The 16,721-nt window shown below is 46.0% G+C and overlaps 1 protein-coding gene across 10 annotated transcripts in view; it reads right to left on the bottom strand.

Annotated features, from left to right (window-relative positions):
- The window catches only part of Ilf3 (interleukin enhancer binding factor 3), a 37,309-nt gene that overhangs the window by 16,536 nt on the left and 4,052 nt on the right, over positions 1 to 16,721 (bottom strand). For 8 of the 10 annotated variants that reach the window (XM_051156001.1, XM_051156006.1, XM_051156005.1 and 5 more), the window contains exons 2-5: positions 1,927 to 2,024; positions 1,577 to 1,615; positions 964 to 1,193; positions 346 to 523 (exon numbers count right to left, since the gene is read on the bottom strand). In XM_051156001.1, the coding sequence (XP_051011958.1) occupies positions 346 to 523; positions 964 to 1,193; positions 1,577 to 1,615; positions 1,927 to 1,929 (450 nt within the window). In that variant the 5' untranslated portion in view covers positions 1,930 to 2,024. Of the gene's footprint in view, positions 1 to 345; positions 524 to 963; positions 1,209 to 1,576; positions 1,616 to 1,926; positions 2,025 to 16,721 lie in introns of all 10 variants that reach the window. The other 2 variants (XM_051156003.1, XM_051156004.1) reach the window with 2 other exon arrangements.

Genomic DNA, 16,721 nt, shown 5'->3' with positions numbered 1-16,721 from the left:
CACCAGCTGCAGTCGGGTGAATGGAGTTTTAAGTATGTCCAGGTCTAACCCAGGGAGAGTTAACTCCCTTCCTTCCTCCATCCCACACAGCCCAGGCTTCACACATGAGAGCACGAGACTTTCGCTACTAGCAGCCTGGGCACCACTATCCACAGCAGATGATTTCCCATGGACCCTCCATGGCTCTGTAATGTGCTGCCTATTATCAAGGTGAACATGTGACAGGTACAAGGAGCCTGCTCCCTTGGCACATGGCACAAATGGGCCCTCCCTTCCTCTAACCATCTCTTCTCCGTAAGTGCTAGAACCCCCTCTGGCATAATGGTGGCAGTGGTGGTGACTCACAGTGAGCTGGATGGCCAGGTTGTCAGCCACCTTGTCCAGAAGGGCAGTTGTGGGCTTCTCCTTACAGAGCAGAACCAGCTCCAGATCCAAGTCCCCCTTGAGCAGAAGACCCTTGGCTACCAGGCCGACCCGCATCACGCCCCTCAGGGTCCTAGTCATGTGTTCCGCCTTCTGTTCCCTGAGAGATAGACAAAAGTCGGGCTCAATGGGAAGCCGACCTAGCCAGAAGCCAGAGAGGCTGGCACTTCTTGGAAGAGATGCTAGCTTAGCTGTACCACATGGTGACACAGACCTGTAATCCCAGCACTCAGAAGGCTGAGGCAAAAGGACCTCTGTGATTTTGGTACTACCTTGGGCTACAAAATAAGTTGAAGGCCAGCATAGGCTATCCAGTGAGATCCTGTCACAAAAAAAACCACTAGAAAAGCCAGGCAAGATAGAGGCAGGCAGCATCAGGAATTCAAGGGCAGGCTTGGCTACATAGTGAGGTGGCAAGTGTGGGTGACATAAGACCCTTCCTGAAAAGACCTGAGCCCTCCTCAACAAATATACAGGGGGTGGGGGTGGGGGTGGAAGAGACAGACAGAGAGAGACAGACAGAGAGAGACTGAGACTTACCCAGCCCCTTCCTTGCTGTCATCATCTGGAGGTGTGTCCATATTTTCTGCCTCAGCAAGTTCACTGCTGCCCTTCTCCTGTTCATCGATCCAGTCAGAGACAGCCTTGAGGGCCCGCTCAGTGTGGGACACCATATTCTGTACAGCCTCCAGTTCCTCTTGTGTTGGGTACACTGAAGAATGCTTTGCCATCACATGGCGGTCATCATTCACAAAAATTCTCATGGGACGCTGGAAATGCGAAAACTACGCTAAAAATGATGCAAGGACAGCCAGCAGCCCACCCCTCACCACTCAGTACCATTCCAACCTTCAGAAAAGAAAGACTATGGGAATACGACCCAGGCCCTGAGAGGAGACTCTCCACACAGCAGCAAGAATGGGGCACTTTACGTATCGCTAACTACAGTAGTCCCCCCTTATCCGCGGGGTGCACATTCCAGGACCCCAGTAGATGCATTAAACCGCGGATTGCACCAAAACCAATATGGTCTGGGTTTGACTTCTACGCACACAGGTACGGTAGTTTAATCGGTCAATCGGGCACAGGAAGGGCTTAGACAGGACGGAATGTGAATGTGGTCTCTCTCCGAGTAGCTGATCATCCTACTCACCCTTCTTCTTCTTGTGATGAAGTGATGATGATACAATGCCTACGTGATGAGATGAAGTGAGGTGAATGACGCAGGCATCAGGACGGTGTACAATTTAAAACTTAGCAAATTTTTCTTTCTGGAAATTTCCACTTAGTATTTTCAGACCGCGGTGGACCGCAGGTAACTGAAACCGCGGGAATTGAGAACACGGCTAAGGGGGGACTACTGTATTCACATGGTGACACGTAATTACTTTAGAGAACTCCAAATGTCTAAGATAAAATAATAACAGCATCAAGTGCTTTGGGATCATGCTACGGGCATAAGTGAAGAAAAAGTGTCTATGAGCAAAGAAAAAACTGTCTTACCATTTTTCCTTCCTTTTTTCTTGTAGTGTCTGGAAATCAGCCTTGGCTTATCTTTTCAAATTGTGACAGTTCCTTCGTGTTAGCAACACTTCAACTATCTACAAGATCAGAAAACCTTTTTAGTTTTCAATACCACACAGATGGATGGTCTCCAAAGCTCAGTACTTGGTAGCAGGGATGAAATTGCTCGCTCACAAAGCGCCTGCTCAGAGCAGGCCACACCTGCCTTCCCAGGTAGCCAAGCCACCAAACAACTCACTCAATTTCCCTTGATACAAAAATAACAGGCTTCCAGATGATGGACCGCAATTTAGCCACACACTGAGGGGTTTCTGTATTCCTGTAGTCCCTGCCTCATTTCTTCCTGTATGGCGTGGGGGTGGGGGATGGCACAGTCCAAGTGGTGGTCAGGGTTTTCTTTTCTTTCTTTCTTTTTCTTTTCTTTTTTTTGAGACAGGATCTCTCTGTGTAGCCTTGGCTGTCCTGGACTCACTTTGTAGACCTTGAACTCACAGCAATCCACCTGCCTCTGCCTCCCAAGTGCTGGGATTAAAGGCGTGCACCACCACACCTGGCGGGTCAGGGTCTTCTTAGCTCAGGTTGCCCCCAAACTTCAAATCCTTCTGTTTCCACCTCTCAAGTTTTAGGAACACAAACACGTACCACTAAGCCTAGCTTGGACTCTTTTTTAAGATTTATCTATTATGTATACAGATCTCATTATAGATGGTTGTGAGCCAACATGTGGTTGCTGGGATTTGAACTCATGACCTTTGGAAGAGCAGTCAGTGCTCCTAATCTCCGAGCCATCTCTCTCGCCTCTAGCTTGGACTCTTGCAGTTCTGGAACCAAACAGGGTCTCATATGCTCTGCCACTAGCTATGCCTCTGAATCCTGAAGTGTCAATTTTGCAAGTGTGTGTGGTATATGCATATAAGTGGGTACACATGGAGAACAGAGAAAGCATTGGATAACCTGGTCTATAATTTCCCACTTTATCCCCTTGCAACAGGGCATCTCACCAAACCTACAGCAAGGTTGACACCCAAAAAGCTCCAGGGATCCTCATCTCTGTCTCACCCATAGCACTAAGATTGCATCTTGCATGAGGCCATGTACAGTTTTTTACAAGGACATTGGGAATTCTTTTTTGCTTTGTTTTTGTTTTTCAAGACAAGATTTCTCTGTGTACTTCTGGCTGTCCTTGATCTCAGACCTACATTCCTCTGCCTCCCAAGTACTGGGATTAAAGGCATGTACCACCACTGCCTGGCAAACACTGGGAATTCTAACTCAGGTCTTCCTGCATGTGCAGCAAGCGTTCTTCGCCCCCCCCCAAGAGTTTCTCTGGAGCCTTGGCTGTCCTGGACTCAATCTGTAGGCCAGGCTGCCCTCAAACTCACAGCAATCTGCCTGCCTCTGCCTCCCAGTACTGGGATTAAAGGCGTGGCCACCACGCCCTGCTTGCAGCACACATTCTTATTTATCTATCAGGCCGTCTCCTCAATCCCAGGGCTGGCTTTTCAAGGCAGGATCTTCTATAGCTCAGGTTGGCCTCTATCTCTAACTTCCAAATGCTAGATTACAGGCACATTTGTCACAGAAATGAAGCTTTTAGTTTGTAGTTCTGGACTCAAGCTCAGGGCTCATATAAGGTAGGCACATGCTCCTTTAACTGGCAGTACTACAACAGCAAAGCATGCTGGGCTTTATGGATAAACTAGAGAGGTTGCTCAGTAGTAGAGCATGTGTTTAACACACTGCAGGCGATCCCAGCACTAAAACTCAAGACCTAATATGAGTTGGGAATGGCAGCGCACATTATGTAATACAGGCAGAGGAAAGGCTGTTCAAGGGCAAAATGACTATACAGCATCCTTGTCTCAGAGCAAAACAAAGAAGAGTCGGCGGCAGGGCAATGGTGGCAGACGCCTTTAATCCCAGCACTAAGGAGGCAGAGGTAAGTGGATTGCTGTGAGTTCAAGGTCAGCTGGTCTACAAAGGGAGTCCAGGACAGCCAAAGCTACACAGAAACCCTGTCTTGAAAAACCAAAAAGAAGAAGAGGAGGAGGAAAAGGAAGAAGGGCTAGCAAGATGGATCAATGGGTAAACGGCTCTTGCCAGCAAGCCTGATGACCAAAGTTCAAATCCCAGGGCCCACAGAGTGGAAGAAGAACCAATCACATTTTACAAGTTGTCCCCTGACTGCCACGCGTGTCAAGCATGCCCCCCCCCATGCACACATATAATTTTTAAAAAATTGGGGGGGGGGGCAATTAACAAACTCCCAAAAACTGTTGTGCGGAGCCAGGCATGGCTTAGTGGCACACATCTTTAATCCCAGCACTCAGGAGCACAAAGAGGGAGATCGCTGAGTTTAAGACCAGCCTGGTCTACAGAGCAAGTTTCAGGACAGCCAGGGTTACACAGAGAAACCCTGTCTCAAAAGAAAGAAAAAAAAGGGGGGAAGGTGAGTTTAAAAAAAAAAAAAAACACCCTATGCTTGTTAGGCATGATAGTACTCCCTGTGGTCCCTGCACTCAGGAAGCAGAGGTAAGGAGTGCAAAAGTGAAGGCCAGCCTAGGCTACACAGGAAAACCCTAGCTCAATAAATAGACAGGGCAGGAGATGGATTAGTGGATAAGAGAACTTGCTAATAAAGCGTGAACACCTGAAGCTGAATCTCCAACACTCACGTGGGAAAGCCTGCAACCCCAAACTGTGTAGGTCAGAGACAGGAGGATGAGTGGCCGAAGCTTTCTGCTCACAGAATAGCCCTAGATTCAGTGAGAGCGAGTGCCTGTTTAAGGACGAAGGTGGAGTGATAAGAGCAAGACACACACACACACACAATCTTCCTCTGGCTCCTGTTCCCATCCACATACATTATCACACACAAAAGAAATCAAACACACACACAGGCACGCACACACACATACAAGCCACAATATCAACAAGTAAGCAGTCCCAGTGCTGAAAGTAAGTTATTACTGAGTGCTTGGACCTAAACGGAGCATCTATTCACTGGTTCCAAGATCCAGGAAACATCACAGAAGAGAGGGCAGAGAGAATGCCTCTGAAGCGCCATGAAAGCATGTTTTCTGGATATGACCTGGCCACTGCACTCATGACCTAGCAGTAGCTGGGGCTAACTGCACAAGACCTACACTACTTACGGCATGTCAATATTTTAGCATAGATGAAGGAGAGGATTATGAGACACAGCCCCCCCAAAGCTGGGGAACTTCTAGTAGTTAATAGTTGCTGAGGGAGAGGGAGTCATTTTCTTCAGTGCTGCAGCCATTGCTAAGTTGCCCGTCCTCCAGTTGCAACTCCACCACCATCACCACTACACAGACACACTTACACAAGCAGCCCTAATTAAAGGTAATGGACAACCAGCCAACCAACCAACCAACCATAAAACCTGCCAGGCAGTGGCAGTGCACCCCTTAGGAGGTCTACAGAGCAAGTTCCAGAGCAGCCAAAGCTACTCAGAGAAACCCTATCTTGAAAAACCAAAAATCAAACCAAAACAAATAAACAAAAAGCCTAGTCTAGCCTCCATCTCACAGTACTCCTCCTGCCTTGGTCCTCGCCCAGTGCTGGGAATGACACCTATATTTTGATGAACACTTCTACCTACAACATCTTTGTTGTTGTTTTTTCGAGACAGGGTTTCTCTGTGTAGCATTGGTTGTCCTGAACTCACTCTATAGACCAGGCTGGCCTCGAACTCACAGCGATCCACCTGCCTCTGTCTCCTGAGCACCGGGAGTGCATGCTGAGTGCATATGCCACCACACCCAGGCATCATCTTTTTGTTTTGTTTTTTGAGAAAGGCTTTCTCTGTGTAGCCTTGACTGTACAGAACTGCAGGGGGGAAACTTTTTTTTTTTTAATTTTTTAGCAGGATGGGTCAGCGGGTAAGGGTACAAACACCAATTCCTCCTGCAAACCGTCCTCTGAACCTCCTCAGGTATGGCATGTGCCCCCACCCCTGCAATAAAAAAATTAAGAGATAAAGGAACATTTGCAAAACCCAAGAGGTTGAAACAGGCGCACCAAGCACATAACCCCATGGACTTAACTTTGGAAAGGCTAAGATACTCAAATGTGCAACTCAAGTCTTCAGGGTTAAAGCTGCTACATACACACGAACTCTCTAAGCAACATGCAAACTACAACTTATCCAAGTCCTGCACCCTACATACAGGCTGTCTAGCCTGCAACTGCCCACCAGTCTATAGCTAAGGCCCTCCCCAGCACCATTATGCTCATAAAACCTGAGGCCTTCGAGCCACACTAGTTACAAGACAGACTGTAGGCTCTACCCTCAATAGACATGAGCTGAAAGGACAAACTGCCAAGACAAGCCAAAGACTGACCCAAAGGGCTTCAGAACTGTCTAGCAATCAACACTCCCAACTTAGAAAGTTAAACTAACACCAGAGAGTGGTAGTTGAGAGTACTGCAGAAGTGACTACAGAAAGGAGAAGCAAGGCTTCATAGTAGAACAGTAAGGGAAGGGGAGTACAGAAGTGGGGGATGATGAGAGAGAACAAGCCTAGGCTGTAACTGCTTCTAAGCAGCCATAGATGGGAGGGACCACAGCCCAGGGACTTTGGAGTTGTCTGCCTGGCCTTCAACTTATTCCTGTAGCACAGAGGGGCTCATGAACAACATCTCAAAAGCTAAGCAAAAGTCAGCCTATGTAAACCACAAAGCCCAAAATGGTAGTAGCTCTTACTCCTAATAGTGTTCCTATCACCAGCTGGTACAGGTTCTTCCCATTAAAGTAAGAGAGTGGAACTCAATTATACATGGCTTCATTGCTAAAGAATGCCTATGCACAGCTATAATTTCAGCACTTGGGAGGTAGAGGCAGGATCAGAATTAGAACCCTTTTCCAGGCCAGCCTACATTAAGGGAAAATAATATTTCAAAAGCCAAATACTTGAGAGCTGAAGCGGCAGCTTCATGGCTAAGATGGCTTCTCTTGTCGAGGACTAGGGTTCAACCCCTAGTACCCATACTGAGTGGCTTACCCCTTCCTGTAACTCCAGCTCAAAGAATCTATTATCTTCTGTACTCCACGACACTAGTACCCTCCTACTTACCCACACAGCAACATACACAAACACACACACACACACACACACACACACACACACACACACACACACACAGCAAAACTTCTTTTAAAGTTATGCTGCTGGGTGATGGTGGAGCACTCCGGGAGACAGAGTGCTGGGATCGAAGGTGTACTCCACCACCACTCCCAGCTCACTAGTTTTTATTTATTTGATGTCTTTGATGGAATTGGGTGGAGGTGGACACATATGCACGCTACGATGTGCCTGTGTTGATCAAGTTTACAACAAGAGTTGGTTCTTGGGCTGGAGAGATGGCTCAGCGGTTAAGAGCACTGACTGCTCTTCCAGAGGTCATGAGTTCAATTCCCAGCAACCACATGGCGGCTCACAACCATCCACAATGAGATCTGGTGCCCTCTTCTGGCATGCAGTACAAGCAGGCATAATACTGTATACATAATAAATAAAAAAAAATAAAAAAAAAAAAAAAAAAAAAGAGTTGGTTCTTTCCTTCCACCATGTGGGCCCTGAGATAAACTCAGGTCATCAGGTGTGGCAAAATGTGTCCTGCACATTGGGCCATCACACCAGCCCACTAGTTTATGCGTAATAAACAGGTATTTTTGATAAAGCAAAGCCAGGGGCGAGTAACTAAAAACAAATCCAAAGAGCTGAAAACCAACCAAAGCCTGGATTCTGCCAGGCACAGTAAATACCCAGGGCTAAAAAGTCAGACATCAGCTGTAGCTAGATGCCACCCCTATTAATCAATCAAGTCAAATCTTTGTCAAATCTGATGAATCATGATCATGAATTGTCTATATGAAGTGCATTTAAGCAGGCTGGAGAGGGGCACTGGCAGTTAAGAATAAACACTATTCTTCCAGAAAACCCCAGTTCAATTCCCAGCACTTTCATGGTGGCTCACAACCTTCTGCAGTCCCAGTTCTGGGGAAATTTACCTTCTTCTGGCCTACTCAGGCAGCAGCAAACACAATCTTGATGCCCAGACATACATGAGGCAAACACTTGTACACATTAAATAAATAAAAATGTTACTTGTGTATGTTTATGACTATCAGTGTGCAAGGCACAGCAGATAAAGTCCATGGTCCACCTCTTCTTTTAAGAGGGTGCCTCTCACTGGCCTGGATTTCCCTAAGTAAATTTGGCTTCCTATCCAGCAAGCCCCAGGAATCTTCCCGTCCCCACGTCCCAGAACTGGGATTATAAGCAAGTGGCACTATACTTGGCCTTTTTGGTTGGTTGATTGGTTGGGTTTTTTTTGAGACAGAGTTTCTCTGTGTAGCCCTAGTTGTTCTGGAACTTGATTTGTAGACCAAGCTGGCCTAAAACTCACAGAGATCTGCCTGCCTCTGCCTCCAGAGTGCTGGAGAAAAAAGCTTGTGTATAAGTGTTTTGCCTCATGTCTGTATATGCATCAGGTAAATGCCTGGTGACCAAAGAGGTCAAAATAGGGCATCAGATCCCCTAGAATTAGAATTGTAGGTGGTTATCAACAGCCATGTGGGTTATAGGAAGCAAACCCAGGACCTCTCCAAAAGCTACAAGTACTCTAAACCACTGAGCTATCCCTTCAGCCCCCAACCTGGCTTTTTAAAAAAAAATGTTCTGGAGACCAAAGTCGGTTTCTCCTTACTGGAACTTTACAGTCTCTCCAGGCCCCAGAGCATATTTATTTATTTATACAAGTATTTATCATGCATATTTCCTGTCAGGACTGGGTGAGATGAAGCAGACTATCCCCTGTTCCTAGGGGTTTGACTACCTAGTGCACTATAAAGGAGAAAAACCTTCCTTTCCTGCACATGCCACATGGCTCCAGAACAAAGGATTCACCCCAACAGAGTCTCTGAACTCCCAGCTGGGCTCCGCTGTAAAAGCAGGCCCTTTACCCAGGGCTACAGCTCTTCTTTTGTTAAGGGGTTTATTGAGCAGGTACAATGACTCAGCCCTGTAACCCAGCTCTTGGGAAACTGAGACATAAGGACAGCTACAAGTCCAAGTCCAGCCACAGCCATGGAGCTCTGTGTAAAAGCCAAGTAGGCACTGCGTATGAGGCTCGACAGGCACACACTTTCCATATGAAGCCCTGAGTTCCATCCCCAACACCATATGAATGTGGGATGCTGTCACACACCTTTAATTCCAGCACTTAGGAGGCAGAAAGTCAACCTAGGTTATATGAGACTTTGTCCAAAAATACAACAAAAACAAAACCTGAATGTTAGGACATGTATAGGAAAGCTTGGCTTTCCTTTTTCTTCTTCTTTTCTTTTCTTTTCAACCTGGCTCAGGGACACAGAGGGGATTCTCTGGGGCTAGAGTGCATGCAAAGTTCAAAATCACTACATAGCATATTCAAGAACTGTGTGTCACTTCAAAAAGACACAGAACTGGATTGGAGAGATGGTGCAGCAGCCAAGAGCGACTGCTGCTCCTGTGCAGAAGCTGAGTGCTGTATTCCAACTGGAGCATCAGGTGGCTCATACCAACCACAAACCCAGTTCCAGGAGATCCAACATCCTCTTCTGGCCTCCTGAGGTTCCTGCATACATGTAAGCATACACTCTCACAGACACAAACCACACATAAATAGAATTTAGACACAGAGCTGTAGGCCCTGAATGTTGACACAACTCTGCAATGTAACCAAGCTAAGCCTGACAACCTGAGTTCAATTCACTGAACTACATAAGTGCAAAGAGAGCACAGAGTCATCCTCAAGTTGTCCTCTGATCAGCACACATGGCCCCTGCTACATTACACTCACATCCTTTCATCATCAACAGACATGAACAATAATCCATGGATTTTTTTTTTTAGATTATTTATTTATTATGTATACAGTATGCCATCTGTCTGTGTGCCTACACACCAAAAGAAGGCACCAGATCTCATAGTTGGTTGTGAGCCACTATGTGGCTGCTGGGAACTGAACTCAGGACCATTAGAAGAGCAGCCGGTGCTCTTAACCTCTGAGCCATCTTTCCAAACCAATATATTGATTTTAAAAATGAAAACAAAAACAAATGAAAGCTGGGTATGGTGGCACATACCTTTAATCCCAGCACTTGAGAGGCAGAGGCAGGCGGATGGCTTTGAGTTCGAAGCCAGCCTGGTCTACAAAGTGAGTCCAGGACAGCCAAGGATACATAGAGAAACTCTGTCGAGGGTGGGGGGAAGGAATCAAATTAAGTCTTCTATCTAAGCCTCATGAGGGAAAAAATAATCTGTTTGCAGGTGAGCAAACGGTGTGAGTTCAAGGCCAGCCTGGTCTACAAAGCATCATAAAGCCTGAAAAATGGAGGTGGTGGAGATAGCTCACTAGGCTACATGTGCTTGCCATGCAAGTACGAGGGTCTAAGTTTGGATTCCATCATTCAAGATGCTGGGCATGGCTGCACCCACCTATAAGAGGATCTCGGGACTTGATGGATGCCAGCCTACCTCCAAGTTTAGAGAGAAGCCCTTTTCCGGGGAAATAAGGTGGAGAGTTGACTGACAGGACACTTGATATCCTCATCTGCCCTCTGCATCCACACACAAGGCATGCACACACACATACACTGCACTCATATACATGCACAAAATAAATTATCTGGGAAGATGGCTCAGTGAGTCAAGTGCTTGCTGTGAATGCATGAGGACTGAGTGTGGGTCCTCAGCATGGGAATGCTGGTGGGTAACCATAGCACTGAGGGAAGACAGGCAAATTCCTGATATTGGCTAGTAGTTCTCTGTCTAGCAGAAAGAACAAACTCCAAACACGCACAGGCACACACACACACACACCCTAAGAAAATAAAAATGGGAGAATTCAAATGACTGAAGGATGGACAGACCCTACAGATGGTATATAGTGTAAGACTCCATAGAGACATCTGTGTGCAACCTCAGCTGTGCTTGCTTACTCGGACAGAAAGTTTTTTGCTGAACCTGTTTGGTCTGTCTGAACATTTTTACGTACAAGTAACAAAACCACACATAAAGGGGATTCAGGGCCAGGTGTTGTGGCAGTCGCCTTTAATTCCAGCACTTGGGAGGCAGAGGCAGTCGGATCTCTGTGAGTTTGAGGCCAGCCTGGTCTACAAGTGAGTCCAGGATAGCCAGGACTGCTACACAGAGAGACCCTGTCTCAAAAAACAAAACAAAAATAATAATGATGATAAAATAAAAGGGATTCAGCACTGCCACATACAAACCTAAAAGTGCACAAAGATAACAAAAAGAGGAAAACAACTCACTACACTGTATTCTGAATGATTTTTAGATACAAGAGGATAGTTGGCCCAGCTGGTTGAGGGGCTCAACAAAACACTATGGAGGCTGTAGCAGGAGAATGCCAGAATAGCAGCCTTGGAGGTGGCCCTGGGTTCCCACCCCAGCACTGCATAAACTGGGTGTGGTGGCACTGGCTTGTAATCCCAACACATGAGAAGTACAGAGTTCAAGGCTAGCCTTGAATACACAGTTGAGACTCTGTGAAAAGGAAAGAGAGAAAAAGAGGAAAGGGAAGGGAAAAAAACAAAAACAAAAACAACTTCCTCTAACCACCAGGAATCAAAATAGTCATTGGGTGCAGCATCAAGGACAGCAGCAGCCCAGTATCCTGTCTTCTCACAAATATCCAGACAACTTCTGATTATCACCATCAGTACTGAGAAAAGACATGCCTTGGCAATAGCAACTGCTAATTTAACCTCTGACGTCACCAATAAGCCCAACAAGTTGACTTGGGAGAGTTCACCAGGCTGCCAACCACCACATCTGGCCCACCTGCATTGTACTCTCCCTGGGCCCTCTCCCTGATTCAGGTGGACAAAACAAACAAAAGGACTAATTATCTCTAACAATGCCAGAGCTAAGCTGCTGGGCAGATCCACCAAGTAAATCTTGCTGTCTCTGTGAGCCCATTATCTACATCTCATGAACTCACTAGCAGCCCTCTCAGGAGCAGAGAGACTTCCTAAATGAAAGATTCTTAGGTAGAAACAAAACTGGCAAGAGGCCCACAGCCCCTGCCACATCATTCAACACAAAATCCACACCTATCTCCCAAGTACCAGGATACCAACCAACCAGGCATGGAGATTAAGAACTTCCAAGAGAGACATGGTGGGGACTGGGGGGCAGAATGCCTGTCATCCCAGCACCCAGGCAGATTACTTTGAGTTCCAGGCCAGCCTGGTCTACAAAGCAAGTCTGGCCAGCCAAGGCTACACACAGAAACCCTATCTTGAAAAAACAAAAACTAGAGCTGGAGAAATGGCCCAGTAGTTAAGAGTACTGACCGCTCTTTCAGAGGCCCTGAGTTCAATCCCAAGCAAACCACATGGTGGCTCATAACCATCTATAATGTGATCTGATGCTCGCTTATGTCTGTATATAGGAAGACAAAGCACTGTATACATAATAATAAATAAATAAATTTTAAAAGAAAAAGAAAAGAAATAAAAACCAAAAACCAAAACAACAACAAAAAAACACTTCCAAGTGATCAGGGACAAGGACAGGTTCTTGAAAGCAGAGGCAGGCGGATTGCTGTGAGTTCGAGGCCAGCCTGCTCTATAAAATGAGTCCAGGACAGCCAAGGCTACACAGAGAAACCTTGTCTTAAAACAAAACAAAAAGAAAGAAAGAAAAAGAAAAGAAGGTAAAAAAAGTGATACACCAAGGATATGCAATGGCGCCTGTGGGCACATACACAGGTGCACACATAAGCATACACATCACACAGAGAAAAGTGAAGCCACCATAGAATGAGAACTCCATTCCTTTCTCCCCTGGCAGGGCCACAGCCTCATGTTTCATCCAGATTAAGATGGGCATTGTGCTATGCACTTGCATCCACAATACCACCTGAGGCTGAGACAGGAGGACTCATAACCAAATCCTTACAATGAGGCCGTCTCAAAACACAAAGTTCAAGTAGACTTTGCTCTACTGCTCTACAGCATTCCTGGGGATGGTGGTGTGCTGTTTAATCAGAAGGAAGAACACATGGGCCCAGACCTGAACAACACTACAAAAGATTGGAATAGTAATGGTTTTTCCTTTTTCTCATTCATAGAGATCTGCCAGCTAGGCTCGTTTTTTTCACCATATGTATGTATATACATTAATTCCCCTAGAACCTAGTGGTGCACACCTTTAATCCAGAAAAGGCAGAGGCAATTTGATCTCTGAGCTCAAGGCCAGCCTGGTCTGCAGAGTTCCAAGACAGCCAGGGCTACAAAGAGAAACCCATGTCAATTACCTAAATAAATAAATAATTTTTTCTCAACCAAAGTGTGGTGGTGGTGCTTACCTTTAATTTCAACATGGGGGGGGGGGTGCGGCAGAGAACAGGTGGATCTCTCTGAGTTTGAGGCCAGCCTGATCTACAGAGTAAGTTCCAGGACACCCAGGGCTACACGGGAAACCACCCTGCCTCCAAAACCTTACAAAAAGAGGAGGAGGAAGTAGTAGTAGGAAGGAGGAGGAGGAAGAAGAAAGAAGAAGGAGGAAAGAAGAACTAGTACTAGGTGGAAGAGGAGGTGGTGGTGCTAGAAGAAGATGAATGCCACATGTCTGCAGGTGCCAGGAGAGGCCAGGAGAAGGTGTTGGGTCTTATGGAGCTTGACTTTCAGGTAACTAAGTCTCCAGGCCTGGGTGCTGGGAAGCAAAATAATAGTCCTCGGAAAGAGCAAAAAGTGTTCAACTCCTAAGCTCCTGTTTTGTTGTTTTGTTTGTTAATTTTTTCAAGACAGGGTTTCTCTGTGTAGCCTTGGCTGTCCTGGACTCTCTTTGTAGACCAGGCTGGCCTCAAACTCACAGAAATCTGCCTGCCTCTCCCTCCCAAGTACTGGGATTAAAGGTATGTGCCACCACACCAAATTCTAAGCATCATTTTCTTTTCTTTTTTGGATGGGGACATGGACAGTCTGTGTATTCCTAGCTGGCCTAGAACTCACTATGAACCAGGCTGGTCTCAAACTCACCGAGATCCACTTGCCTGTGCTTCCTCCATGCTAGGATTAAAGGTATCCCTATGGCTAGTCACTTGTTTTGAGACTTGTAAAAGTAACTTTTATTCACCTGTTTCAGTTGTTGTCTCAGAGGCTTACTGCCTCCTTCTGCTAACCTAGGCCTAGTCATGGAAGATTCTAGCCTCTGTACAATCTAATTTAGGCCTATAATGTTTCAGCCTCTAAGACTTAATGCTTAATAAGCTCACCCTTACTTGTTCTTTCTGAGCTCTGGGCTGACTGGTTCAATTCAGCTGTTCTGACTCAAACTCTTCTCCCAGCTGACTGACTTATTTAATCTGGCTTCTCTCTCAGCCCGGAATTGCTCTGCTTGGTCCCATACTAACTCAGCAATCTACTCTAATCTTCTGGCTCGTTTCATCTTCACCTGAAAAAACACACGTGTGCACACACACACTCTCTCTCCCTCTCTCTCTCTCTGTCTCCCTCCCTCCCTCCGTCTGTCTCTCTCTCTCTGCAACCCATCTCTCTATTACTGTGCTGGTTTAAAAAACAACAACAACAAAAAACCCTGCCTCTTCTCTCTGAAAAACTGCTTCTTAAGTAGCTTCCCTTTCCTCTCTCTTCTCATAAGAGGTGAGCATATCCTACTCTGTCAAATCTTCTCTGTTTCATCACCTTTTCTGCCACTCAACTAGACATCACTTTCAAACATGGGTGCTTTCCTTCTACAACCAAACTTTATCTTCATTTGGGATGAAAGGCATGTACCACCACCATGCAGAGAGCTAAGCTTTTCTTTACTGTTACTTGTTCTATACCAGGTTGGCCTTCAACGCAGATCAGTTTGCTAGATGACACAGATCTAGAGTTTCTTTGGACGTGATCTCTTGCCAGAATAGGCATGAAATGAATTAACATTCCTCTACAAAGACTTTGTCACTTGGTAGGCCAGACTAACTTCAAACTCGGCACTTTCCTGTCTCAGCCTCCATCCCACTGGCTTTACGGATTTCCATCGTCACCAGCACTTGGAAGGTAGAAGTGAAGCACCAGCAGGTCAAGGCCAGCCTGGGCTACATGAGATCTTTGCCTTATACGGGTTTCATTTTTTTTTTTTTTTAAAGATTTATTTATCTTATGTCTATGAGTACACTGTCTTCATGCACACCAGAAGAGGGCACCAGATGGTATTACAGACAGTTGTGAGCCACCATGTTGATTGCTGAGAGTTGAACTCAGGATCTCCAGAAGAACAGTCAGTGCCCTTTCTTAACCACTGAGCCATCTCTCCAGCCCTGGTTTGATTTTTAACAGCAGAAAAAAATTTGAGTAAACAACAAATTCAAGCAAACACAACAAAAATAATTCCAGCTCCCTCGCCACGGCAGACACACACCTGAATTGTGCAGCTATGGTCAGGCATCCTGCAGTGCCTTTGAGAACACTGCAAAGCTGTACAAATCCCTGTGTGCAGAGACTGAGCAGCTCATTTCTCCAATGCTGGCACCTACACTCTTGTGTCATTTAAAATGGGTCTAATTCTGTTCCCTCCAATTCCCAAGCTCACACCATCCTTTGCTGCAGCCTCCTGAGACTACAGCCCTCATCCTCTGGCTTAGTCTTTTTAAATAAATTATGAATGAAGAGCAAGAATGACCCTTCAAAAAACTCCCATACAGCACACCCGAAGCAAATCTAACTAATAACATTCCAATCTTTTAAAACCACACACCACGACCAGGCAGTGGTGACACATGCCTTTAATCCCAGCACTCAGATCACTTTGAGTTCGAGGCCAGCGTGGTCTATAGGGCAAGCCCAGGATAGCCAAGGCTACATAGATAGAACCCCTGTCTTCAAGAAAACAACAAAAGGGCTGGAGAGTTGGCTCAGTGGTTAAGAGCACTGTCTACTCTCCCAAAGGCCCCAGGTTCAATTCCTAGCACCCACATGGCAGCTCACAACTGTCTGTAACTCCAAGATCTGACACCCTCACACCAATGCACATAAATTAAAATTAAATTAAAAGAAAAGGAAAACAACAAAAACCCACACACAAGGTAAACATGGTAGCCAGAGCTAGAAGTCCCAGCATTTGGGAGGTAGAGGAGGAGCATCAGGAGTTCAGGGCCATTTTGAACTCATGAGACCATCTACATACACACACACACACACACACACACACACACACACACACACAAAAATTACAAGAAACACACACACACATAAGCATACAATGAGATGAAACCAAGTGTGAGCAGTCATAGGCAAGCAACAGCAGAGCAAGCAACCGGCAAGACTGATGACCCCCCCACATAAGTGCTGAGCCCACCAGACCTCACGAAGATGAAATGACAGCTGTGCAGCATGCTTGAGAACCCAGTCATCCACTCCAAAAATGCCAGTGGAACCATTTCATACTAACCACCTAGGGTCATACACAATAGCATACCCTAATGACAGGATACAAAATTAAATGATCCTTGGTGCTTAGATGTGGTTCAGAAACAAAACCCTTAAAAGTCAAGCATAATGGCTGATGACTTTATTCATACTTAGGAGAATGAGGCAGAGGACTACTGTGAATTAAAGTTCAGCCTAAAATACCATTTTAGACAAAAAAGATGTTATCTGGGTGAGATGGGCATATGCCTTTCATCCCAACAGCTCTGGGAAAGGTGAGGCATGTGGATCTCTGAGCTCT

The sequence above is a fragment of the Acomys russatus genome, chromosome 14 (assembly GCF_903995435.1).
Source record: "Acomys russatus chromosome 14, mAcoRus1.1, whole genome shotgun sequence".
Lineage (NCBI taxonomy): Eukaryota > Metazoa > Chordata > Mammalia > Rodentia > Muridae > Acomys > Acomys russatus.
The sequence above is the reverse complement of the archived record's forward strand: the minus strand, read 5'-3'. Positions and strand labels throughout refer to the sequence as shown.